The sequence below is a fragment of the Saccostrea echinata genome, unplaced genomic scaffold (genome assembly GCF_033153115.1).
Source record: "Saccostrea echinata isolate AGI-Se365-2 ecotype Australia unplaced genomic scaffold, CSIRO_AGI_Sech_v1 ptg000029l, whole genome shotgun sequence".
Lineage (NCBI taxonomy): Eukaryota > Metazoa > Mollusca > Bivalvia > Ostreida > Ostreidae > Saccostrea > Saccostrea echinata.
In genome coordinates this window covers 40282031-40309160 of record NW_026889778.1, presented here as the reverse complement: position 1 = coordinate 40309160, position 27130 = coordinate 40282031, and the positions used below count along the sequence as shown (strand labels likewise).

Sequence of the window (27130 nt, the reverse complement as noted above, 5' to 3'; positions counted from 1 at the left end):
GCATATACTGTAAAAGAAATTGGTAAGGATAAATTAGGAAATGTGAAATAATTATTTCTGTGATAGGACAGTACCACTTTAGCTGCACATTTTATAGGCCAGAGAAGTTTTAATATAATTATTCTTACTTTTACAGAAAAGACTTAACTCCGGGGTAGTGTCGAACTTTTTACCATTTCATTAAGGATTATTTTTCTGTTTTTAAGACGTCACATAATGACATTGATTGGAGCGCTTCTATTAGCATTTTTGGCGTAGACGTCTATAGAATTGATAATAGTTTTATTTTGGAATAGTGCTGATTGATCAAAAATACATTTTCAACAACGACACAGATATGTTAAGGCAGCATTCAGATCATTATTCGGGAAAGTCACACTTTTTTGTAAAATGTAGCATTGATAAATCAGAAAAGCCACAGATAAAACATTTACTTATATTATCCATTGTATAATCATTAATGAGTCTTAGGCTATAAAAGAAGTTCTACTACGACGTTATCAGTCGCCTGCATAGCGCCATGGTTGGGGCGTCTGCTCTAGAGTCGCGGTGTAAGGAGTTGATCCTTACCTCGCGGGTTTGGATGCCACTGCGGGACGTGGAGGCCGGCCCTTCGGATGAGACCGTATAAACCGAGGTCCCGTGTCGCTGTAGGTGCTGACATGAAAAAGATCCCTCACTGCTCAATGACCCTGAGTGCCGAGTATAGGTATAAATTTGCAGCCCTCAACTGGCAAGTGGTGACGACTCCATATGAATGAAATATTACTGAGAGGGACTTAAACAACAGCAACGACGACGAAGTCATCGTGCGACGTCTATGAATAGAAAAATATGCTTTTCAGTTTTTACCTCCCCTAGCTTTCCATCACTTCCGTTACTACGATTGTATTATTGAGCGGCAAATTTGAACTAATAAAAAGCAACGAAATTTTACACCCATGGTTAATTAATGATTTTAAAATTAAATTATAAGGAATAACTCTAATTCTTGGCCAAATTATTCGAGTATAACCTGGTTTGGGTCAGTTTACGCTGTTTTATAATCTGCTTCGCGGTAAACCAGGTTATACTCGAATAATTTGGCCAAGGATTAGAGTCATTCCTATTATAACATCTCTTGCTGATGAAAAGTGCTACTAGAATTTTACTCTCCTGTCACAGAAATAATTATTCCAAACTTTCGCATAAAACATAACCAAAACTTTTACAATTTGCGCGTAATATCGAAGACTTTTCATGAATTCATGTTAACTACACGATTTTAGCAGCATTTTCCAAGAACTATGGGACAAAGGTTTTAGACATTGACAAAAATCATGTTTCAAAGTATGCAGTATAGTGTTGAACTTTTGCAGCTCTGTTGTTGAGGACGAAAGGGAAAGGCTGATAGGGATTCCAAAAACACTGTCTCTTTTTATTCTAAGAAAAATTGATGAAAATAAATCATCATACCTGATTCTTGACCATAAATTCCTTATGAAACACAGGGGATATTCACTGTACATTTTTAAATTCCCATTTCATACATTTGTTTACATGAATTCTTGTCTTGTTTCATTTTCACTCGGAGAATATTTGATTTAAAGCAATGACGTCATGGTTTAGGTATTTAATCCCCCGTGACAAATACTTTGTTATTTATGCTGTGTCATTATTTAGTTTAATAATATTTCACATGTTTCAATTTATTTCCAGGACTTAAAAAGAATCTTTAAATATAACTATTTAGGTTATCGTTATCTCTGTAGTTCAAGTCATATTGCTTACAATGACGTCTTATTAGTCAAGTCAGAATATCTGGGTGTAACCAAAACATACCAAAAAATTTTTTTCCAAATATTGATCATGGCGCAGCCTTAATATGCCTTGGGAGTATATAGGAAATAAAACTTTATGATCACCTGGGTGCAGGTTGGCGCCATAATACATGAGTTTTACATGAATATCTATTGAAAGTTAAAAAAAAATTAAAATTAAAAATGGTCTTAACAAATCTTATTAATATGCAAATTGATTTTATTTTTGAATGATACAAATAATGTATACTGGATAATAACCCGCGTAAGCGGGTTATGTAAATTTTTTCTACAATAGCTGCGACGTTAATTCCCTTACTAACAAACAAAGAAAGACATTTTATTGTTTATATTTATATCTGCATAAAAACATTCAAAGTGAAATTAAATATGTTAAATATTGTATTAAAGATGTCGTTGTGTCCATAATTGATGGAACAGGCTTTGCTCAAGAAATCAATGCAGTGGCTAGCTTAGTGTGTTTACTGACTGATGAACGGCAATCGTTTTCATAAGAAATAAAGGAAATAATATTCAGTGGATGTAAATATATATTATTTATCTTAAACGCATCGTTACAATAATGAAGAGAGAACTAATTTAATTAGCAAGTCATGCATTATTTTACGAAATATTCATGATATCATTAATTTGAAGAAGTTATTAATTCAAAATGGGGAAAAGAGTTAAATGTCTTATCAAATAAGCTTGTCTTTTACTGGATGTAATTTTATTGCATGTAACCTCCCATCTTATTCATCAGTACAAATGTAATAACGATGGAGCACATTTAGTGGATATTGATTCCAAGGTTGAAGACGACTGGATAATCGAAAATATAGCGAAAAATAATTTGTGTAAGTATCAAGCATATTTTACGAATAGAATAGAGAATCGGATTGATTAATCCAATTTTTCGATTAAGATGTGAGAAAACTAGTGCAAACTACGTATATCCATTAATAATTATATACAAATACAGACTTTTCAGAAGAGATCATATGGATATCATAATTGTATTTGTAAGGCTATTTTATCTTAAGAATCTATATTCCTTTATGAATATCGTTATTTGTATTATTCTAAAAAAAAAAACCTCCTAATCGATATTCTTCAATTTATCTAATGTAGCCCAAAAAGAAAGATATTACATAGGTGCAAACTCATTCCAAGAATTTGGAGTTTGGAGGTGGTCTTCAAACGGTCAGATATTGTCATATGATAACTTTGCTCCTGGACAGCCCAATCTGTATCCAAAGGAACGCTGTGTACTGATCTACTGGATTACTAACCTAAAGATCTTCAAATGGGGCGATGGAAACTGCGAGGTTCAACAAAGGTTTATTTGTGAAAAAGAAATGCTATAAGGTTTATCATCCCTCAGTACACACATGTTGTGCTACCAGGTCAATGAATATCCTTAATGGAGATCTATTTGATTTTTTTTTTATGTAAAACATTTAAACTGAGTATTTGTTATGTTATCTGATTCAACCATTTTATACATGGATTCAGAAAGTAATGATGACTTTTTTATCATGCTTTTTTTAAGTAAGAGCAAAAAATCGGGAAAAATTACATTTTCAAAATATGAGGACATTATATGAATGGAGAATATACATTATAGAGCCAGGTTTGGTGCATCTTGGGGAATTTTGAAATACCGTATATACATCTACCATATTAGTCGTTTAACTCATCAATCGACAGTATTTTACAGAAATTCCTCATTGATCCGCTAATAAGTCTGTACATTTTTTTGTCAAACTCAATTTTTTAATTTCAAATAATCTTCTTTTGTATTTTCATGTATAGTACCAACCAGACCCAACCTGACACAAAGCAGTCCCAGAGCAGTCCCAGGGACTGCTTTCTGGGACTGCTAAAGCAGTCCCACAGCAGTCCCATGGCGGTCCCGGCAGTCCCAGAAAGCAGTCCCAGCAGTCTCAGTGGGCGAGGTTAATTAATCTAATGGGCGGAGCTTACTCAGAAATGAGATTACCAATAAACAATGTACCTATAAAAGGCAGTTGAAATTGATGATCATTTCTTTCTGAGTAGTATCAACAAATATTTACAATTCTTAAACGACAGTCATTTCTGATCTGTTAAGAAAATTACAGTGCGCGTATAGAAATAAATAATAATTTTTGAACAAAGAAGACATTCACACCCATTCATAGCATGAATATTTAAACACAATTATTTGGTATATTAATTTTTCACCAAAATAAATCAATGTCTTTATTTTCTGTGATTGATATTGGTTTTTTTATTTATTTATTTATTTTTTTTATAGAAATTGAATTTGAATTGTTTATTTTCTACCAGAATGAGCTTTAACGAGGTTCGTTCCTGAGCTTTTGAGCACATTTTTGTCTTGACCTCTATTCAAAAAATTCTGCATAATGTTTTTGTTCTTACAGTAAATTTGGATTCTACAGTGCTAATTAAACGATATTTAATCAAAACATCATGAGTAAATTCCATACCGAAAGAATTAATTGAGGAACTATATTTTGTAGCGGAAGGCATTTTAGAAGAAAATGATCAATTTTTCTCTTTCGAAATATTTACAGTATTGTTAAGTTTAGATTCCTATTTTTACATGCAGTCTGCACACAGAGTTATTTTGTGCAGTGAAATGTTTTATGCTGGTATTAAAATAATATAATGTATTAACCGTCATGAATTTTATCATCATATTGGACAAATATAGCAAACATATTGTGAAAGTCCTGGGGAAAAAATAGCCCACTTTTAGCAAAGAATTAACACTAATTTAGTTATATCTTAAAATTAACATCACAGACCCCCACTTTTAATTTTCTTTTCTGAATATACAAGCTAATTTTAACCATTATGCTTAAATTCAGAAAAATTACATTACTTTCAGATAATTCTATTGCTTGTTGAATTTTTAATGCCAGAAAAATGACATTTTATGAGTGCAAAAAGGTCAAATAATTGACTATGCGAAATAATTTGAACTTTTTTCTGTTGTCAGACATTTTAGAGAGACTATTCAAGATGAAAAAAGACTTTGCTTGTTCCCATAATTTATTTGAATAAATAGATATCAGAGGAAAAACTTTGAAAAATTGATTTATGTGTTAGACGTAAGTACGGTGCAAAAAGGTCATATTAAATGCTCCGTAGCGCCAAAAGAAGCGCACTGACCCTCATTTTTGGTTTTGATTTTTAATTAAGCTATGTGTATAGATTTCAAAGATATACTTGATAAAAAAAATTCTCAATACTTTTGATAACAGGATCCAACCTCCTTAAATAGATCTTATAATTATAGAGCAAGGCCAGATCCCATACTATACTCTGAATGCATTTTACTAAGTATTGAAGCTTTTGAAAAATTCTTTGAAAAATTTTGCCGAGTATTATATTTCAGTCATGATTATTTTCAATGACTTGCCAATTTAATTATAGTTAGATTCTCAGTTTTAAGTGTTTTATTATATAAATGCTCAATTGTACATCTGTAAATGGAACCCTCAGATTATATTCAAAATTAATTAATCCCAAATTGAATTTATACACAATTATTGAAACAAAAATTTTTTGCAGTACATAGATTGAAATAATTGTCATTGTTGACCAGCGTGTTCAGTGATGTGTAACACTGATACCCAAGTAACATGCATTGACTCTCTGCTAATTATGCCCAAAGGCGATTAAAACCATTTTATACCATTTTGTATTGCTTTTTTATTAATCGGTCAGGTAAACACAAACAAAACAAATAAGAAATAAGTCCCAATTCCCGATATTTTCAAATGTTTATTTTTTAAATAAATGTACTCTTTTAATAACTTGTTTATAAATTAAAAACTAATTCATATTTAATAAATCTCCCAATAATTGTTCACATTGTTTATGTGACAGAAGAATGGTAGAATGATTTTATTTCATGGTCATTTAATAAATTATTAGGTTTTATTTGAGGTCGGTTAAAAATAGCATGGAGTGCTCTTTTTAAGCACGGTATTAGCTTTTTCAATTAAGGAAAAAAAAATCCAGTACAGTACGTCCCTCTAAATATCTTACTGAAATGACAAGTTTGTTTTTGTTTGTTTGTTTTTTTTAATAGTGCTAATGCAAACTTTGAGTACATAATTTAATAGCATTTATTTATTAAATAGGCCTAGATATTTTTTTTTAAATACAGTGTACCTGTATTGAAGTTTAATTCAAGGGATAAATATCATCCCCTGAATTCCTTTTTTAACTCCTTTCATTTTTTTAAATTAATTCTAGACTACAATTGTGTAAATTTACAGCCCCTGAAGACATTTAGTAATTACATGCATAACTATCTCTACTTTTAAATTTTGTAAGAAATACTTGTTTTTTTAAACACCTCTCTGCAGAAAGTAAACAAAACAACAACAGGGAGCCTGCAAATTCAGAATACACAAGAGACGGAGCTATCTTGTCACTCAGAACCTTTCTCACGCATGAGTGAACAAAGCAGTCCCAGAAAGCAGTCCCAGAGACTGCTGGGTCTACTTTCTAGAGCAGTCCCACAGCAGTCCCAGAGCGGTCCCAAAGCAGTCCCGGGACTGCTTTCTGGGACTGCTTAGGTGTCAGGTTGGGCCTGGTTGGTACTGTACCTGTGTTTCAAATTAAAGTGTGTTATTTGGTTTGCCATCGAAACATTGTATTTTATTCCTTATGAACAATGTTTAAAATAATGTACATAATAAGCAAAATTGATATCATTAAAATCTGTGAGTACCTGTACTATTTGCGTATAGTAACATTAGATGCTTTAAAAAGTCTTAAGAATATGTCCTGATATTTGGCAACGATAATTGTTGGACATTCCAAGAAAATACTCTATTTTGTGGTCTGGCAAAATTATATTTTAAGGACTAGCTGGTAAGTCGGACTTTTGGACCAAAATTTAACCTTAAAAATGCTTTTTGTAAGTCTGTATATACGGTAGAAACAATGTTTATAATTGTCATTGCGCATTTAAAACAAACAGAATGGTGAAAACGACTGTCTTAATAATGCATGTTTTTTTATAACACTTAAATTAATTTGACAAAATTTACAATGTAACATGCGATCGTCGTTTGAAAAAATTCTTGTAAATTGTAAGAATTTGAAATATTACAATATTACAAAATGTTAAAGCATCGATATTTGACGAGGTCCGTAACTTTGAGTAGTATCTGTCAGAGATATCCTAAAGATAAATTATTCTTCAGTTAATCATTTAAAATTAAAAATGGCATTAACTTAATATACAACTTGAAATTTTCAACTCTTATCATAAAAAAAGTTACTGAATTTATATAGGTGATCATCGATTTGGCACTTGGTGGGTTTAAGACACACTCTCAGACGTGTGCCTTCGGAAACCAAACTTGAGTCAATATCAATACAGATTCATCAATACTAGTATTGACAATGAAGGACTAATGTTCAATATCAGTTTGCATCATTACGGTACTTACAAGAATGCAATATTTATCGATAAATCAATTCATTTCAAAACTACCCAATAAGAAAAATGTAACCTAGCCTATAGAAATTTTCATAGGTTTTAATTTTTTTTAATTGAATATTCACTAAATGACATCGCTGCTTCATCTTCATAAACAAATATTTGCCTGGCTCCAAAGTGTACATATGTATATGCTTTCTCTAGAGTAAGTGTAGATATGATAAGTTAACAGATAATGAAGGCTATCAGAAAAATTCAATATTTTATTTGTATTAACTTCTTCATCATGGACGCTCTGGGTGATCCTTGAACCTAAAAAAAAGTTTTTAACGTAATGTTTGTAAGTACGTATTTGCAATAGCAACGTCTGTAAACGTTTGCCTCATAAAAACAAAAGGAAAGGATATCAGAGCTAACCCAAACGCAAAGATTTACAGAATGATTTTGTAATTTGAAAAAAAAATGTATTTATATCTCACATTGCCGACATGTCAAAGTAACGTCTTTGTATTGTTATTTGATCAATATATCCCATTTCTCCCTTAGATAGAGAAAAATCGAAAACCTGCAAAGAGCAATTCTGAATATAATCCAAATGCATTTTTTCTTACAGATTTTAAAGTAAAAAAAGTAAAGTTGTGGGATCCTGATAAGGATGTATTTGGAATATCAAAAGATTTGACCCATCGAAGAGAAAACTTTTCCGGAAAAGTCACATTTAAAAATTAGTGATCATTAGTTGTTTTCTACTGTATATATGTCTTTATTTTTCAAATTTGTATTTTAAACCTCAAATTTATTAAACTTTTAAATTAACCCCCAAAGTTGGCCAAAACAGCATTTTGTCCGTTAAAGCACTGATTTTTGCATGACTTTTGGCCTAGAAGTCTACAGGGCAGGCCTGCCCCTATATAAAATTATGATATTTTGATAGGTTGTGTTGTAAGGAATAATTTAAGATAGGATTTGTTTGGGGGCATCCCTGCCCTAGGGTCTAAATCTACCAAAAAAAAAACTACAAAAAAAAAAAATAAAGAATCCTGTTTTTGAAAAACCTGGTTCACAGTTATGCATCATTTTTTTTTCTTCAAAGCCAGAATGGCACGATTGGTAAAACAGCTAAGAATTAACAAAGCAGTTACTTTTTTAAAGCCGTTGTTCGAATCCACCTGGTGCCACACTTTTTTGTATTAAATTCTTGTCTTTTCAAAGACTATTTAATTTTTATTTTTTTTTTACATTTATAGGGTTTTGAGTAATTTCGTTAAATCATCTACCTTTTACGCATTTTCATTCTTGATATAAAAGACACTAAAGAGAAAGCAAATAGTAAATTCCATTTAACTACATGTAATCATAAAACACAGTCAAGCGGAACTATACCTCAGTATAGCACACTTTCTACGAGGACAAGAATTATCCACTCTTTGCTACTCGATACAGGTATTCTCGCCTGCAACGAGTTGCGATGGACTTCTATTATATATATTCCTTAGAATTTAATCACTTCAGTGAATGACATTTCTCTAATTTCGTCTGATCTACTAGTACTCGTCTGCGTTATTGCGCTGAAAGGTATACGTACTGCTTGTATTATCTGAGCTTTATGTATTAAGAAATATATACATGTACATGTACTGAGTCAATGTTCTAATTTCAGATCTCAAGTTTTCAAACAGTAGGATTAAATATCCTTGGATTTCATTTATATAATTTGCATAAATTAATGTCATGTTTTATTATATCCACGGATATGCGTTGTATAAAATTAACACATATCAAGAAAAAAAGAAACTGTATAAAAATTACCATTATCTACAATGAAAAGTAAGGGGAAAAATCAAATAAAAAGTTCGAGATAACAAACTCATGCTTCATAGTTATTGTCTTTGGAATGGTTCTTCCTATCTCTGCATACTGAAATGTTTTTTAAAAATGAATTATTACATGTATTTAGCCTAAAGTCATTGACCGGAACAGAAGTGGAAAAGCTTTATGTAAAGATTAAAACCGATCCCGGTCCTATGGGTCCAATCTCTATTTATAAAGAAGTTTTCTTTACGCGATTAATTTCTTCTAAAACTTCAATCACTTTAGAGCCAACCGTGTGAAAAATTAAACAATTAATGATAGTTTTTGTCTCACAAGTTGACAAAAACTATAACATCAAGATAATATAAGTATTTGCTGATACCTGAAAATTGCCACGTATTCTTTCTGGAGTCACACTCTTTGGAGTTACAATAATACCTCTTTGGATGAGATTTCGAAGCAAAATCTGTTAAGAAATACATTGCATTTTATAGAGAACCCATAGTAAAAGCCTTGATTTTTATTTCTTTCACTTAAAGAAGTCGAAATCATTATTAATATGCATTTGTTTACTTTAATCTAAAACTATACCTCGATCCGGAACAAGGTAATACTTTATATTTCCATTATTTATTTTAAAAAAAAAAAGTAATTTCAATTTATCTATATAAGCACCTTTTTTAATTCATTCTACACTTAAACGTCAGAATGATACTTTATTATCTCTACTAATGTACATATATAATATTAGCTTTCTTCTTATGTATATTATTCCTTACTTGTACGCCCTGAGGGGCCAAAACTAGTATCGATAAATCTTATCCTATCTTATCTATATAGTGTATGAGATATCTTTTTGTTGGTGTGCCTGTGCAGGCGTTTTTCCATATTTCTTTGCTATTCTTTGGATGAAAGGATCTTCTAAAGCAACAGGTTCATCTGCCTCTTTTCTAGAATATCAAAATACATCTAAACGTGAAAATTTTTCAAAAAACTGGGCAAACAGGTCGAAAGAAATCTCTATTGTGCGACAAATATGAAAGTGAAAAAAATAAATCTTAATTTTAACAAAATTTTCTCTGATACTTCATCTAACATTAAAGAATCCATCATGTAGAATCTCCACAATTTGCAAAAATCTCACAAACATTCAAATCCTTTGTCTATAAAAAAGCATACATACACCAAAGAGGACAAAAATGATCATTTCTTCATACTAGTACTATAAAACAATTTTTGAATAAGAGTGGGTCTTCGCTTCATTTTTTTTTAAGTTTATCCTCAAAGTATGCGTCAAATTAGCATTTTTGGTTAACAAAAACATAGAGCTAAGACCCACTATATCTTAAAAAAAAAGTTTTTATGACACTACATTCGTATTTTTTTTTTCGAGAAAAAAGTTCATTTAGTCAAGGGTCATATCACAGGAGACTCGAAGGAAAATGATACTCAGGATTTTTGTTGTTTGAGTTCGAATCCCAAGAATACCACATTATTTTTTTTAAATAATTCTTAATTATATAAATATAAATTTTTGATATATACATCGGGAAATTTCCGTTTTGGAAACCGTATATATACCACCCATATGTATGTATTGTCATCTTATTGATATCATTACGTTTTTTCAGTTAATAAATATGAATGTTATTACATCTAGTTTTTCTAATCAAAATTTGCAAACATATGAATTACAGTTGAAATGGTGTCAACATGCTATTTTTCATTTTTGCCGTTCTTGATTTATTTTATAGGATGTCACTCAGTAGTTCACTTTCTTCAAGTATTTGCATACCATGAATATCATTTTGGTATAGAATCTTTTTCAGATTTTTTGATTTTCCTATTCCAGTGATTTAAGATTTTCTTCCTATGGAACGCCGTTTTGTGTCAAAACATTTCTTACATTTGAGAATTAGTTTGGTGTATGTATTAATAAAAAAAACCCTGACTTTTCTATGACTTTTTATCTGATTTATTTAATAAACACTACAATTGGATGAACTGACTGAAACGTTCTGTACCCAACACAAAACATACATGGTACATGTAAAACTAGTATTATTTGCCCAACATTCAAACTTATGTTAAAACTAATGATAAGTGTGTAAGATTTGTGAAAGAAGGGGAAATGGTAAATCTGAATATTTTGATAATTGATTGATTTCCTTCAAATGGTTGAAATTCTCAACTCCCAGGGGTGCAGTTTTGGAAGTTTAATTGTTATACATACAGATTTTCAGGCCTTCCTGGAGAACCAATTGGACTGTAAGCTGTCAATGTAACTTCAAGCTTCTTACATCCATCAAATAACTCTTTCTGTGGACAATATATGAGACATTCCACCTGACAGAAGAAAAATAAAAGGCCTATCTAAAAACTCAATTAGAGATTTTTTTGTGATGTTTATTTCGTCTTTAGTTTGAGCCTAAGCATTGCTATACATTTTTAATGTGTTTCTTATAAAGCTAAATTTTTAACTGGAGAGAATTTTCTGAATGGTGAAACTCTAAGAAAGGTAAGGGCAAGCTCACCTGGTTTGTAACAGGTTTGTGTTTAGCCATCTTGCAGATCCTTTCAATTTGTGAGATACTAAAGTTAGACACTCCAACAGATTTGGTCAGTCCAAAGACTACAAGTTCCTCCATTGCCTGTAAAACCCATATTGAGTTGATTTTATTTATATAAATATAATGAGAGTGAGAGAAAAAGCTTTCGTAAGATATACCTTCCATGTTCCCAAAGGGTCACACTTTCCTGCTATTTTCCAGCGTCCATCTTCAGTTAGGGGGAAAATATTGTTGTCATTTCCATCATACTGGAATAAGCATTACATATATCACAGTGTCTGTAAGTTGAACTTCGTTATGTAAATTCGGATTTTATCCCCAACATTTGAAATCTGAGAACTTCTAATAAGGCTTTCAATTTTGTCAGGCCTATAATGAAATACAAATAAGCCTTTCTATGGGATTCGTCTCAAAAATGATCTCCTTAAAGCAGAAGGAGACTAACTAATCATTCTAACCCTCAACCCCCCACTCTTCCAATCCTTCATTGTTTTGTTTGCCTGTTTGTCAATCCTTTACATTTAAAGTAATATTCTTATCCAGTTGGGCTAATAGTTTTTAAAAAGGTTTTGCTTCTATTACATGTACAAGACCTATAAAATATTTGTTTAATAAATTGTCATCCTTTTAGGCTTACAGTGACCTTTTTCAATACTTTTGGAAAGAAATCGAGGTTTACAAAGTGTATTTCTTTTAACAGTGAATCTGAAATGTTGAAGCGACCTTTAATCTACTTCATAAAAAAGCAATATTGCCATATCTCGGATATTTTTTTTGGTTTTGTTTTATTGTTACAAGACCTCTAAAAATATTACAACTAATGAATCTTGCAACTAATGAATATTCCTCTGATATAGATATTCTTTTGAATTTATAAAACGCCTTTTAATATACACGTAATATATGTATCACAGTAAATAGCAATCTATTACATATTAATGTATTTTCTGTTGAATATCTTTTAGTTATCTTATGACCTGCCCTTTGACTCAAGGAACACTTGATTATTGTTTAAAGAAGATATCTAGCATGACTCCTTGTGACTTTTTCAAGATATATATTTCAGATAATAGATATTAATTTCATTTAATTAATTCTAATTATGTTTACAACTTTTTGGCCTTTGTAACAAAATATAAAAAAAAAAACTTTGTCAGGGAAAACAAGTTTTTTTTCATGATGGAAAGAAAAATCATCAATTACAAGGAATGACATGCAAATGCTGATCATTCAGAAACAGATTACAAAAATGGGGGTGGGGGTGGAGGTTAAACTTTACTTGGAGGTTAATGTTCAGACTGTTCAGACTTCGTTCTATAATCAATGTATTCTATCAAGTATCTGCAAATGACCATCATCCTCGATTTCGAAGTAAAACAATTTTCCGTAAATTATTGTAAATGGTTGTTTCTTAGGCTTAATACTTAAAGTATTACGGGGGTACGCCAAAAATAATTTAACATGCGTCCATCGGGACAGTCCTAACTATTAAGACATCAGAATATACATAAACTATTTGTTTCAAAAATGTCCTGAACATTCTGATATCGCTAACTTATTATGCGTAGCCTATTCTGAAACAGTGTATGTTTCTAAAATGTATTCATTTAAGCTCAAACTAATCCGAACAAGTACTTACAAAATTCGGAAAGAATAACCTAAGTGAAATACTATTGGAGACTGAACAAGCAATCCAGACATTTATTAAAATATATAAACGTCACTTAAACGAAAAAATTAAAAGTCGGTAACAGTCATAAGCCATGATTTATAAGTTAAACTCGAACTATAAATAAATAAATTACTGGTCTATATAACTTGAAAAATTTCTATACTAGTATTCTGCACTATCCGAATGCGCAGAGTCTCTAAAAGATTAGCGTCATTTACTACAAGATTGATCATCTTGAATACTTTAGGCTTTCTTTGAAGATTTGCATCTTATCAAGCAACCCAAAAGGGATGAAGAGTGTAGAGTGAGAAGATGCCGGGACTGGATTCCTTATATAACCTTCTATGACCAATCAGTGTTTGTCCTTTTTATCTTGAAAATTATTATCCAATCTAAACGCTCTACGGCCCTATGGAAAATCCGAACAATTTCCGATTTCCGGACAAGCTAAACAGTACAGGGCCTTGTCTGGATTACCAATTAAATATGGACACAAAACTATGCATTTAGTTTAATAAATGAAAATATCACAGATTACGTTGTTTTTGTTATAAAAATCAGGTTTTAAATCAAGACTCCTCCTAAATTATATATAAATATGGAAGTGTAACTTCATAATTATGTGCGTCGATGAGATCGATAAAATAAGACAACAGTTATGTTATCATAAGGTAAAAATCTACAAATACTGCGGTCAGCATCGTTTTACAATAAATCATGGTAAAAAAATGTAACACATAATTAAACAATGTAAAATCAGGCAAAAGAATCACAAGTGACAAGACCAGTAGTGAAGCGGTTAGTTAGACGGAAAAAACACACATGTACAATGCACAAGAAGTTTGCGAGCAGTAAAATGACGATTGATTTCACTAAGAAGTAGGCAAAAGAGGTTCCATGGAGTAGTCGTGTGATCTGCAGGTCTTTTACCTCCTCAAGTCTCGATTTTGAAATAAGTTGAAATGTAAACTGGGTCTGTTACCAAAATATACATGCAATTGTTATTTGATAAACAAGAATCTCCCTAAAACTTACCACTAAAGGTTACCCCTTTATATATTTTCAAATGATTAATGACTATCTTTATGTCAGAAATGTAAATTTTAAAGACAAGTATATTTAGTCACCTATTTCCTTGTCAAAAGTTCTACACTGTTGCTCACAAGACAATAAACTGCAATCCACTTTAGAAGGTTTTTTTTCTTTTATACTTTTAATTGTAGCTTAAGTGTAAAGCATAGTGCATAGAAACTAAAAATATCATCATTCTGTAAAAATCTAGACAAAGGCAAGCTAGGCAATAATGATAAAATAAGAGAAAATATAACCCTGTTCGTTATTTAATTAGATCATTGACCTTTGACAATTCTTAATAATCCTGTAGCTGATATAAGGATAGAATAAAAATATTGTCTTCTGGAAAGCATAAGACTCCAGAAAGCACTCCTTTCATAATTACAGCTTACAAACCTGCCAGGTACCCAGTCCAATAATTGGGATTTCATTCCAGTTATGTAGCGTTATGGTTTTGCTCATCCCAGTCATCCTGATCTTTGTCCCAGTTTCCAGATAAAAGTCAAATTGATATTACTGATAGTTAGTAGCCCTAAATTGACCTGCCTATAATCATACATCAACCTATGATAAATAAAATCAAAATGAATAAAAATTTAAAAGGTAAGGAAGTATTATAGATCAATTCGACACTTTTTGCCGTATTTGAACAGTATATCTATCATCCTTTCTATGAATTCAATTTCATAAAAGCAATAGAGGATTCTCTAATCAAATGTTTGTATATCTAGATAGAAGTATCAATTCAAAGTTATGTTAATATGAGAACATTGAGTACATGTGAGTGATTTATTTTAAAATATTTCTGGTCATAAATGACAAAATACCCGTTATATCACCTCACTTTTAAATAAAAAAGCGAACATCACCTTACATTATGACCAAGTTTTATAATTGTAAGATTTAATCGATGGAACCTTTGATCATCTTGATATAAAGGAAATGACAGTAACTGAGAGATTTTTTTTTTGACACTTTAGTATGGTAAATATTGATTTTTGTAAGATACGATCATTTTTTTTTTTTACTGAAAAGCTGTTTTAGGACTGTTAACTTAACCGTTAACTCGCATTATCAATTCTGGAACAACCCACGCATAGCTTTTTTGCTTACATTTTTGTTTATTATTTCTTTTATTTCGATAAACAGTCCTAAAACATTTCCAAATGACATTTATAATACATGTAAATTATCTTTCTTTGGTTTCTTTTTATCATGTAAGGTTAAGCTATTTTGAGAGAATAAGACAGTGTACAGTTTACTGATTGGTCGTAATTGATAAGCGATAATTAATTCGTTCAATTATGTAAATCGCACTTCACCTGAGTACACCCGAAAGACCGGACGTATTTCATAGCGGTCCGGATTTATTTCTTTACAACTGATTACAAAACTCAAATTCAACATGTAACATTGTAAATAAATAGTGTTTGGTAGTTTAGTAGTAATGCTAGCCGTTTTTGTTTTTCTATTTCCTTTGTTTTTATGACTTCTTAACTTTTTCTTCGTCCTGAGGAAGGGACAGGGCGTTCCGAAAATTTGACAATTATTATTGTTCGTGTCGTTGGTCATTTTTAGTGCTTTATATAAATTTCCATCCGTAACCTTGTATCTACTAAGTAGATCCGACACTTAGGACATATAGTGTTGTTGGTTTTTAGTGATTTATATTTATATATATATATATATATATATATATATATATATATATATATATATATATATATATATATATATATATATATATATATAATTTTTATATACTATATTTCTTTATAAAATATGTTCTGACTACCAGAAATGACGGAGAGAATTTACACTTTTTTCGCAAGGGTAAAGAAACATTGTTTCGAAATCAGTGACATTCGATTAAATATTGATTCAACAAAAAAGAACAAGAAGTGTGTATATCTAAAATCAAGTGTCCTTCCAAAGATCTAAATATGAATAAAAGTTTTCAAGGGTCTCTAAGATAGATGGACAATAAAGTCAGGGGTAAGTTATATCAGGCATATTTGAAATCAAGATAAAAAGTAACATGAGTACTGGCTTGATTAATAAATTGTATCAGAGGAATTTTTATCATAATTTGAGAAATGTGACATGTGAAGGCTTACCTACAAATTTCATATAGAAATACACCATTTTCTTTGATTTTACATATCTTATGAGTAAAATGCAGTTTCATAATACTGCTGCAACTGTCAGATGAGATAATATATTAACTGCATATTAGCATAATAGGGTAAGATATTCTTTGTAAACTATTTATTGTACAGCTGGATATATGATTACTAGTATGTTAGAATTCACATCTTCCTTTTAGGCATTTTAATCATAAAGGCTTCACACAAAAACAAACACACACACAGAGGGAGAGAGAGAAGGTAATGGCTTTTAAATCCGCTAGACAGATATACTTCTGAAAAATTAAAAAAAAAATATTGAAACTTTTTTTTATTTTGTCCGGATTAACAAAAGAATAATTATGTTTTTGACACTTTCTAGGCAGATCAAACAGTGTAAAACATGATTCACTTTATTAGTTTCCTATTTCTTCACGGTTAGCCTAATACGAAGTTAATTAAGTGTTCATGTTTTGGGGATTATTTTAAGTTATTTCTAAAAGATATTTATTTCAAATTACTGTCCTTTTATTTGTTTCTTCCGATTATTGATACGTATGCAAAAGGGTGATTTGAGTTGTGACTTTAAGTTATAAACCAAGGCAGGTAAGCCATTTTCAAAGATAGGATTCATTCGTAACTTTCGAAATATATATAATCAAATGATTTACAAGAAATGAATTAGTTGAACTGTGGGGATCAAATGCTAGTATATTAAGAAACTGGGAGAAAAACCTAGCCATCTGCCTACATAACGACAGATTTAAAAAAATAAATACATTTTTTTTTTCTCACAAATTCCACTTTTTGTTAAATTTAGGTATTTTACTTTTTTAAATTTAGGTGTTTATGACCATCTGCATACAGAATTGACAATACCTGAATACAGTTACCGTTAAATCGATTCTGATTAACACAAACAAATGGCAACATGCTCAATTTTCATAGAAAATGACATAAATTGGATGTTAAAACTACATTTTTATAAAGAGCGGGTCATTGCACAATATTTTTGAGAACGATTAATGAAAGACAATGGAAAGATGTTTCTTTTTACACTTGCAAAAAGTTGGTTTGAAGACCCGCTCTACATGAAATAGTAAGTTTACTTACTTTAATTTTCACAATTGTCTTGAAATTTCTAAGCCAAAATACGTGTGCTAAATACAGAGAACTGTTTGCTTTTTAACTGACAATGTATATGTGACTACATGGTGTAGTGGTCAGCGAGGGGCTAGTAAAACGGACATTTATTGAGGAAAGTGTTCGAAACCTGCTCTGAAGTTTTCTATCGTTATTATTATTCTATTTTATTTTTTCTTTCTATTTAAATTGAAATGCTGCTATAGGAATAAAATATTTACAATGAAAAATAGATGTATGTAATAACGAACCAATTTAAGTAATAATTTATTTAAAAGGATGGATAAAATATTCCCGTTTTTATCTTTTTTTAATACAACTGCCTCTAAGCCAAAAGATCACCATTATCATTAAATGGAACGTACAAATTTTAATAATATATACACAATAGGTTTTAACAATCAATACAACAATCAATTTAACAATCAAAACAAACAGATTAAAGAAAAGAAATCACTACCCATGTTAGACATTCTGTGGCAGAAAATGAAGGTCAACTGTTTAGCTTGTTTAGAATCTAGATATCATCATTTTTACAAGTAAATTCGAACATTTGAGATATTTCCGATATTCGTACTTGCATAGCCACAAAAACGAGGATGGGCATTTGGTTCATCTTATCCCCTCCACCCAGATTCTTTCCATTCATTGCTTTACTTTTCATGAATCACACACAGTGATTCTTCTTTCATTTTAAAACATTAAAAACTGAAGAATTGTGAAGAAATATTTTCTTTGACCCTAGACTATAATTTAACTTTATATTTTTTTCAAAATTCCTAGATATATTTTAAAAGGTAAATTTTTGTAACCCTTATGAGGGAAAAATGCACTAATGCGAAAACTTTTGTACATGTAATGTTAAAAAATATGAGCAAATGCAAACAGGATAACAACCTTTTATATTTAATGGATATTTTCCTTTTCTTTAGTATAATTAGCAACTTAAGCAAAATCATTTGTTGGATGAAGTATGGGTATTCAAACACTTACTATGAGGTTTCTGTTTTTTTTGTTTTTTTTTTTTTTTTGTTTTTTTTTCCGAACGTTCCTTTCGAGAATTTTTCACTCATATGGAGCTGCAAATTTTTTACCTATACTCTGCCATTCGGCAGAGAGGGATCCTTTTCGTGCCAGCACCTACTGCGACACGGTCTCTTCCGAAGGACCGGGCTCCACGTCCCACAATGAGATTCGAACTCGCGACGTAAGGATCAACTACTTACTCCGCGACTCTAGAGCGAACGCTCTAACCACTGCGCCACGCGGGTGACATTACTATGAGGTAAATGTAGTCCTAATAGAGCAGGATTAGGCAAAGGGCATCATTCCTCCAGAAGGAGTGGTTAAGAGTAAGACTTCCTCGGTTTTTCTCCTGCACTAGAGTTAGTTTTCTTCCAGATGGAAATCTCACTTCACCGCCAAATGTCTCGTAGAAAGTTTCACTATGGACGAGGGTATTCTTCAACATTTGTCTTTCACTTGATTTTAGCATCTTTCAATTCGAGATGATAATCTCAAAGGGTTTTGTTTTACTTTAATGACAAAAATAAAATAATTTAAAATAACTATAAAGGAAATGATTATAATAAAACATTTTTTCCTCACATTTCAGGGAATTGATTGCATCAAAGTGACGGAGGATCTAAGTAAACGAATATCTAAAAATGGGGAAAATAATTCACTTCTTTCTATTTGTTCATCTGCTAGTTTATTCGCCAGTGCAGGGTCTCTCCCTTAACATTTCCAATCTTATCAACATCTATATTAATGCGTGTGGGGAGGAATTCCTCTGTAAAGAATGGCCAGGTATGACAAAAGCTCAACATAATCCCGACATAAACCGATGTTCTCCATGTTCTTGTTCATATGATTGCTTCAGAAACAACAGGTGCTGTCCTGATAAATTTTTCGAACGGAAAATTTCAGTATTTCAAACTCCATTTCTAATTAAAAAGGATTCAGATCTTTCTGATTATGCCCAGTATGCTTTGATCTCCTATTGTCCCCCCGATGCAGATTTGGAAACAAAACTCCTTTGTGAAAACTTTGAACTTTCTACAGACAATGAAAATAACAACGATATTTTTCCAGTGACGTCAATCTTAACAAATTACTCTTATGCTAGCCGTCGTTGTGCAGATTGTCACCATGAAACGTCTGATAAATTGAGAAAATGGGAAATTGATTTAACCAACGGTGAATCAGCGTATCTGAATTACATCACCTCTTTTTCTGAACTATTATCATTGCCAATTTCAACTGCCATATTTTCTCCCCCGAATGATTTAATGGACAGGGTAATGATAAGACAAACTTATTCGGAATATGATGATATGTCTTCCTCTGATGACTTTTTCTCCGGAAATGACGATATTATTACTGCATGTAGATCTTCGTATGGATTGCGTTATAGAATACACAAAAATGTTTTCTGCTACCTGTCTTATCTTATGAAGAATCAGAAATTTGATTTCGATTTAGTGATCTCAGAGTGTAATGTAACGTCTTTGTGGTACAGTTATGATTCATCAATAGAGAGAGCATGTCTTGAGAATCCAGTGTCGGTTGTGACATTTCCCTATAAAAATGTGTACTGCTATCGATGTAACTTGCCGCTATTGAACGCATCTACTCCTAGTATGCCGTTTCAAAACACCACAGTTACTTTTGGTGATTTTTCAGCATCGTTTCGAGACGGAAGAATTTCAGAAACACAGACTTTTCATATTTTTGATGAAATAAAAATCCATCCCAGGTTTATTTCTAAAAGCATTCAGCTGCTGATGAATACGTCCGATTATGACAGGAAGCAAACTATCAATTTCAATCACTTAACTCAGATATTAACCTCTCTTGATCCTGAGCGTGTTTGCCACCCAAGTTTTCCAGTTTCTTGTGATTGCACTCCGACATGTTTCTTTCACAATATCTGTAATTGTTGTGTTGATACTGCACTGAAAAATCCAATTAGTTGTTTAGAGGAATATAATGGTGTCAAGCACAATCCGATTGCAGTCATAAGTCATTGCTTCAATAATGACATAAAAATAAGGAATGATACAACGTTCAAGAAACTAAACGTGCTTTGCACAAGTTATACTGGAAAATTCGATTCCTTTCCAGTCATGTATCATGACATATCTTACAAAAATATCTTCTGCTTTCTTTGCAACAATTTTAATCCCCTAGACAGCGAGTTCATGATGGATGAATACAAAACAGCTACTGTAGAATTAACATGTGGACTTCATATACCGTCCATGTATTTTGTTAATTTTGACGACATTTTTGAGGCTGCTAGATCGCTGAACTGCATAATACAGATTGGAACACTAGAATTGCCTCTTTGTCCTGAGAAGGAGATATTCATGAATAATTGTTACAAGTATGGACAATTACGAACATTGAATAGATTAATGGGTTGCAAATCGACAGGCTTGCATCCCCTGAATACTACACAAAAGGATCGAAATCATTCTTGTTACTGCAGCTTGAAAAAATCAGAAAACAACCGGTTCTTTTTTGTAAATGATTATATTTATTGTTCGACATACCAAGATGACTGCGTACAATGTGAAACATGTTCCTCCGGACTTCCTGAAATGTGCAAGTTTAAGAAAAGTGTCGGAATCATATTCAAAGTTCCTCTTATGAAAGAATTATTTCTTCCAAAGTTGTCCCTTCCCGATTTGCCTTTGTCGACAGCATCATCTGTAAGTAGCAACAATGTATATAGATTGTTGATGTATCGAGGTAATATTATGTAAGATGTTAAAGGTATTCAGATAAAGTTTATTTCTTATTGTCCTGTAAATACAAATAAAATGAAAAGAAATTCAAAATTTATGCTATTTCATGTTCAAAGACACCACTCTTGCTACAGAAACGATTTGGTATGAAATGAAATGTTAAGGCAGATATTGGTATGGAGATTAAAAAAAAGGCAAAAAAAAAAAATCAGATAGTCAACATACATGTAGCTGTTAAATATTGAAAGAGTAAAGACAAGTTTTTCAAATACCTACTATGCAATATTTAAAGATCAATAAAATGATGCGGAATTTTGAGGGCTGCGAAGATGACATTACTCCTTTTCGGTTGTTTGTAAACCTTGAATCTTACGAAGTTTATTTCATAAATGCAAAAATAGTCTTTTGTGTTGAATGAGTTTGAAGATAAGAAAAGGAAAACGCACTCAAAACAATTAATCTAAAACTATATAGAATGCTTCCATTTGCATATAATTCTACATATTTATAAGTAGTTTATAAAAACAAAAAAAAACATTATCTCAATAGCTACCAGGCACGCGGTATCGTTTTTGAAAGTGGGGGAGAGAGGGTCGGGGGAAAAACACTTGCCTACCTAAATGGTCTTAACAAGCGAAACAGGGGGTGGACCAGACTCAAGAATGATTTTTTTTGGGGGGGAGGGGGGGGGCAGTAGGTTCTAACCTTTTAGACCAGAGTTTTTCTTAAATACATTAACATGGGAAAAACTGACTATACTACAAGAGGAGGGGACAGCTGACCTTTCAATTGATATTTTCATACTAAATTAACAGGAAAATATTATGTATAAAAGAAAAGGGGGCTTTGGTACTATGTGCCAGGTGCCTACGAAAGTTAAAAAATCAAATTATACATAAACGTGTAAATGGCTTTCCATACGTTACACTCGTTTGTAGGACATCCGTAGGTCACTAAAATAGAGACTTAATCAATCAAACTAAGTATTTCACATGGCTTGCAATTTTTTGAAAGAGTAGTATGTCAACTAAATATTCATATTCAAAAATATGTGTTAAAAAGTAGAGTCGCTGCAGCTGATAATTAATAAGCTTCTGGCGTCAAGTCCTCAGAATTGCACTTAGCAAACATAAAATTGTAAACACACCAAAATACCTGAATTCCCATACACGTTTCTATGTATAATTCATGTTTGAAATCCATCTTAATGCATAGAATAGTCAAGTCAATTAACTTTCATTCTATACCCAAGAAATATCATCAATATGTCAGCTATTATTTTCAATTAAAGTGAGTTATGTGAATTTCCTAGATGTATACATGTCAACCTGTTGATCCTCGGCTTTTTATTGTGGACCTATCCAACTTTGTTTTTTTTTTTATTTTGCGCGCCATCTATCGTTGATTCAGTTATCTTTTGAATGTTGGTTTTGCATCGTTCTCTTCATTTTGCAATTCAGTGCATTAATTGTTTTAAGCTGTTTGTTTAAGTATTTTAGAATGCTTTTGCAAATTAATTGTTCGTTTTGCATGAATGGTCTTTTTTTACCATTTTCGCCACCCATACAAATCTCAAAAACTTTGCCTTGCAGGTGGACTGTTGATCAAGAGATTTAACAAGGATATTACCATAATCTCCCGCCCTATTGCTTAAGAGAGAGATGAAAAATACATTACTTACGCGTTGCTGCGAATACAAACATTATGAAAGGAAATTTAAGATAATACAAATAAGGGGTCCTGGGTTAAATATCAATCAAAAATGCTTGATTTTCATTCTTTATTTCAGACATCAAATCGAACATGTTACCCAGGAAGAAAAATGGTTGGCGATAAATGCAAATTGTTTTTACCGGTTGGATTTTCTATGAACTATGCTGGTAATATTGAGGTTAATGTGATAGTACGCACATGGGAGAAGAAAGCAGATGTTTGGATGAAAGATGTCCGGGACTGTGTGCTAGCAAAATTATCAGAAATTTATAAAGCACAAGATGGAACGATTACAAATGTCTTTTTTCTCCCTGCACCAAGAAGTATATTGTCAACTACAGATTCCAAAAGAAGATTAGCTTATGAGTTTTCGGCATATGTTCATTATAGACTTTATTTTTATTCTCGATTTGATCGTGAGACCGTGGAAGACAAATTTGGGGATCTTTATAAATTGTTATCCATCAACAAAAATATATCAAATACCACCTTCAAGCTGGTTGGAAAATCATCAGCAACTCTCAGGGAAACGGTAGAAAAGTCTTCGACATTGTTTGAATCGGAAAAAGTCAGATTTTTAAGATATTGTGAAATTGAGTATAAAATGTACGCCAGGGTCCCTTTTGTTGTAAATCATATTTCAGATATTCTTCTTTGCCACCATATAATTGTTGGATATAGGGGGAGATTCCTGATACTCAGGGAATTCACTCTAAAAATCAACGACGATCTAGAGTACTTTATTGGAGAGTATGTTTACCATGCGGATGGCAAAATAAGTATTTGCTCCGAGATGCACCCCGACACTGAAACGTTCTCTTTTTCGTTTCTTCGAGATAGGTTAGAAATGCTTACGACTATATGCAATTTAGTAAGCATGATATGTATAGCAGCATTATTTATGATTTTTATTATTGTGCGAGAGTTGAGAACTATACCAGGAATTAATCTGATGAATGTTCTTTTCTCTCTTTTCTTTATGCAGTTGTCCTACACCATTTCAAATACATTTCAGTATATTCGAGCACTTTGTTTAAGTTTTGGGATTCTCCTTCATTACTTCTGGTTAAGCCTTTGTTGTGGCCAGTTCTTCTGTTGTCTTCACATGTTTCAGTCTTTTGGATCTAAATTCAAAATTAATCCTACAGGTTCTCATAAATGTGTGATTAGAAATATTGTAATCACCTATTTACTCCCTATGTGTTTGGTAGTAGGAAACATTGGTATAAGTTACATCTTCAGCGGTGAGATTGGGTATGGTTCCAGTTTTTGTTTTGTGGAGAACATGATTTCAAACGTTTTAACCTTCATTTTACCACTTACTCTAACCTGTCTCACCAACATGGTTTTCTTTGTAACATCTGCCATTGCTATTGTATGTTCAGAGAGGATACAATCTACGGAAGAGAATAAATCTTATATTTTCCCTATATTAAAATTGTTTACTACCACTGGTTTGATATGGATTTTACAGATTATCGATGGGTTTCTACCCATTTCTACCTTTTCTTTCTTGACAATCCTCCTTACATCTTCCCAAGGATTTATTATTTTTTTAAGCTTTGCTTCTTCTGCAAAAGTCATCAGAAGTTTGAGAAAGGTTTTCAGACAATTTCCAAAAGATCTTGTTCAACAGGCTGGAGTATCCCCCGATCAGGATAAGGCTGACCCATGATTTCTTTGCACAGAATCATATATCGCTTATAATGTACTTTTTTGTGAACCTAGTAGGAAATGGTATGTTGTAATTTCTCAATGAGAATATGACAGAAAGTTTCACTATTGTATTTTGTTTTCAATTTACATTCAGCTACATTACGAATTAATGGTTTCGATTATTACACAATGGGTGCATAATATTTTATCTTTTTCGAAAATCTAAACTTTATTTTGTTTTATCGCTGTGTTCTCGATATCAATATCTGTTATGTGTAGTACAAAGTTAGAATATACATATATATTAAGATAAATCGAACTGCATGATGAGTACTTTCACTTCTCAAAAACTAAGTATACATTTCCTGCTGAAAAAGAAACAATATAAAAAAATGTACATTTTGTCTATTGATATTTCTATTGAAATTTTCAAATGCTGGAATTTCACTTGATACTAATTACAATATCCTTTGTTACTTACCTGTATTTCAACCAAATTAATGGCGTAAGATAAAAAAGAATTTAAATGTAATTTTAGTCGTCTAAATATATATATTATTTCCACTAGCCTAGTAATGTATTAATCATCGGGCAAAATATAACAATCATACAAGTAATAATTAAAGTCCATCTGTAGTCATTTTTTATGTTTTGGCGTTTTCAAGAAGAAAAAAATCAATTAAGGGTATTTTTAAGCGTAGCAATGAAGAAACACGTTAGTGAAGTTTCGTGGTGATTTTTCTAATTTTGTTTCTCATATTTTATTCAAATTTTCAACGTGAAGATATCATTTTCAAGTATGTATAAATATTTATGTCACAAAATGTTTTTCATTTCAAGGACATAGTATTGTTATCATGAATTCTTTGTTATTTTTCCTTGCAAGTTGATATTTGATTTTTAAAGTTGTTATCGGTGTGTTTTAGTTACTTACTACAAATGAAACCTTTGTAATTAGCAGTGCTACACATGCGTTTATAACATTTTTTATTTTAATGCGACAATTTTCATAACGGATTTGATATTTTGCTGAAAATAAGTATTGTAATTGACTGCATGAATGACTTTTTTTTATCCTCATAATTACTTATCTGCAGTTTTATTTTAATAGTTTCCAAGTTTTCCTTTGGCTTTGGTGTGCATTTATTTCCTTGTTCTTTGGCGTACTATTTGACATTATATTTTACTGCAATAACAACTGATATGAGACTCAGTGCGGAGGGTCAACTTATAATGCAACAGCCGATGCAGTTTCCCGGGCTGATGAAGATCCCATAATGTTTATATGGATCCGCAATACAATTGCACTGAGAAATATAATATTTATTAATTTAATAACTCCACTTATTTTTCTCGCTTCATTTGTGAAGATGAACAATCAAGAACAAAAGATGTTCTCAAAAAAGAGAAAAAGTTAGAAACATTTGAAAACTGGTTCATAATTTGAAAACTTGTTATGTTAAATTGAATACTAGTACTTGTGTACGTAAAAATTACTTTATTTATTACAACAGCTGTCCATTTAATAAGAAAACTATTCATCGTTGTTTTACCTATTCAATTTTCACTGCGATATCGGAAGTACTTATTAAGCCTTGAAAAACTGCAACTACTCTAGCCATCGTTTTGCAGTTTATATATATTCTTTATTATTTGATATAAGTTGTGTAGATGGCAAATTAAGTCGTTGGTTATTAAATTGTATTGGTTTTGTGCACAAGTGTTCTGCATATTAATAAGTGTGTAATAAATATAATAATACATACCCTTGTCTTCATTACATCCCTAAACAGCTAGGAACACCAATATCAGCCTGAGACTGTAAACATGGGCATCAGAATACAGCTGTGACAGGCAATGGTACCTAGTCACACTTTTTTAACTATTACTGATAAAATTTCCGTTTTGTCATCGCTTTGTGTGGACTTGTATAACCATTTCAATGATGATGATGATGCAGACTCTGTTGTAGAAGTGAGAGCAGATGTAACCTAATGGGATGACAACGAGAATGATAAAAAAAAATATTACATGCAATGAACATATTTGAATTGGAAAGTGCATGAGACTTATAAATTTGACCAAATCAAACTTTCGATATGAGTATTAGAAAATATTAATTCAAGACTGTTTAATAAAGAACAAGTATATCATGTTTATTATCAAGTTTCTAAAGATAACTCATAAAATGAAATTGAACGTGATACCATAGGCAATTAATAGAGAATAATAGAGAATATTTAAGATTCAAAATTAATTGCTTTTAGCTGTTAATAATCTATGAATTCACTTCTCTCGAATAACTTAGGCATCAGATTTTGCTTTTGGAAAAGACACAGTGAA

The 27130-nt window shown here is 31.5% G+C and overlaps 1 protein-coding gene across 1 annotated transcript; it reads right to left on the bottom strand.

Annotated features, from left to right (window-relative positions):
• Positions 1 to 7553: 7553 nt before the first annotated feature.
• Positions 7554 to 11732, bottom strand: LOC133195311 (aldose reductase-related protein 2-like). The gene is made up of 6 exons (XM_061331162.1): positions 11616 to 11732; positions 11315 to 11427; positions 9950 to 10031; positions 9464 to 9547; positions 7749 to 7834; positions 7554 to 7581 (listed from the first exon to the last, which is right to left on the bottom strand). The coding sequence occupies exons 1-6, from the start codon at positions 11727 to 11729 to the stop codon at positions 7554 to 7556; spliced, it is 507 nt and encodes a 168-aa protein (XP_061187146.1). The 5' UTR covers positions 11730 to 11732.
• Between the last annotated feature and the right edge of the window lie 15398 nt (positions 11733 to 27130).

What these genes read in the sequence shown, in the direction of transcription:
- LOC133195311 (XM_061331162.1), bottom strand. Translation starts at nt 11,729, where the DNA reads ATGGAGGAACTTGTAGTCTTTGGACTGACCAAATCTGTTGGAGTGTCT. An exon ending in ACAAACCTGTTACAAACCAG is followed by an intron (nt 11,428 to 11,615) that starts GTGAGCTTGCCC and finishes TTCTTCTGTCAG; the next exon opens with GTGGAATGTCTCATATATTG. An exon ending in TACTTTGACATGTCGGCAAT is followed by an intron (nt 7,582 to 7,748) that starts GTGAGATATAAA and finishes ACTTTTTTTTAG; the next exon opens with GTTCAAGGATCACCCAGAGC.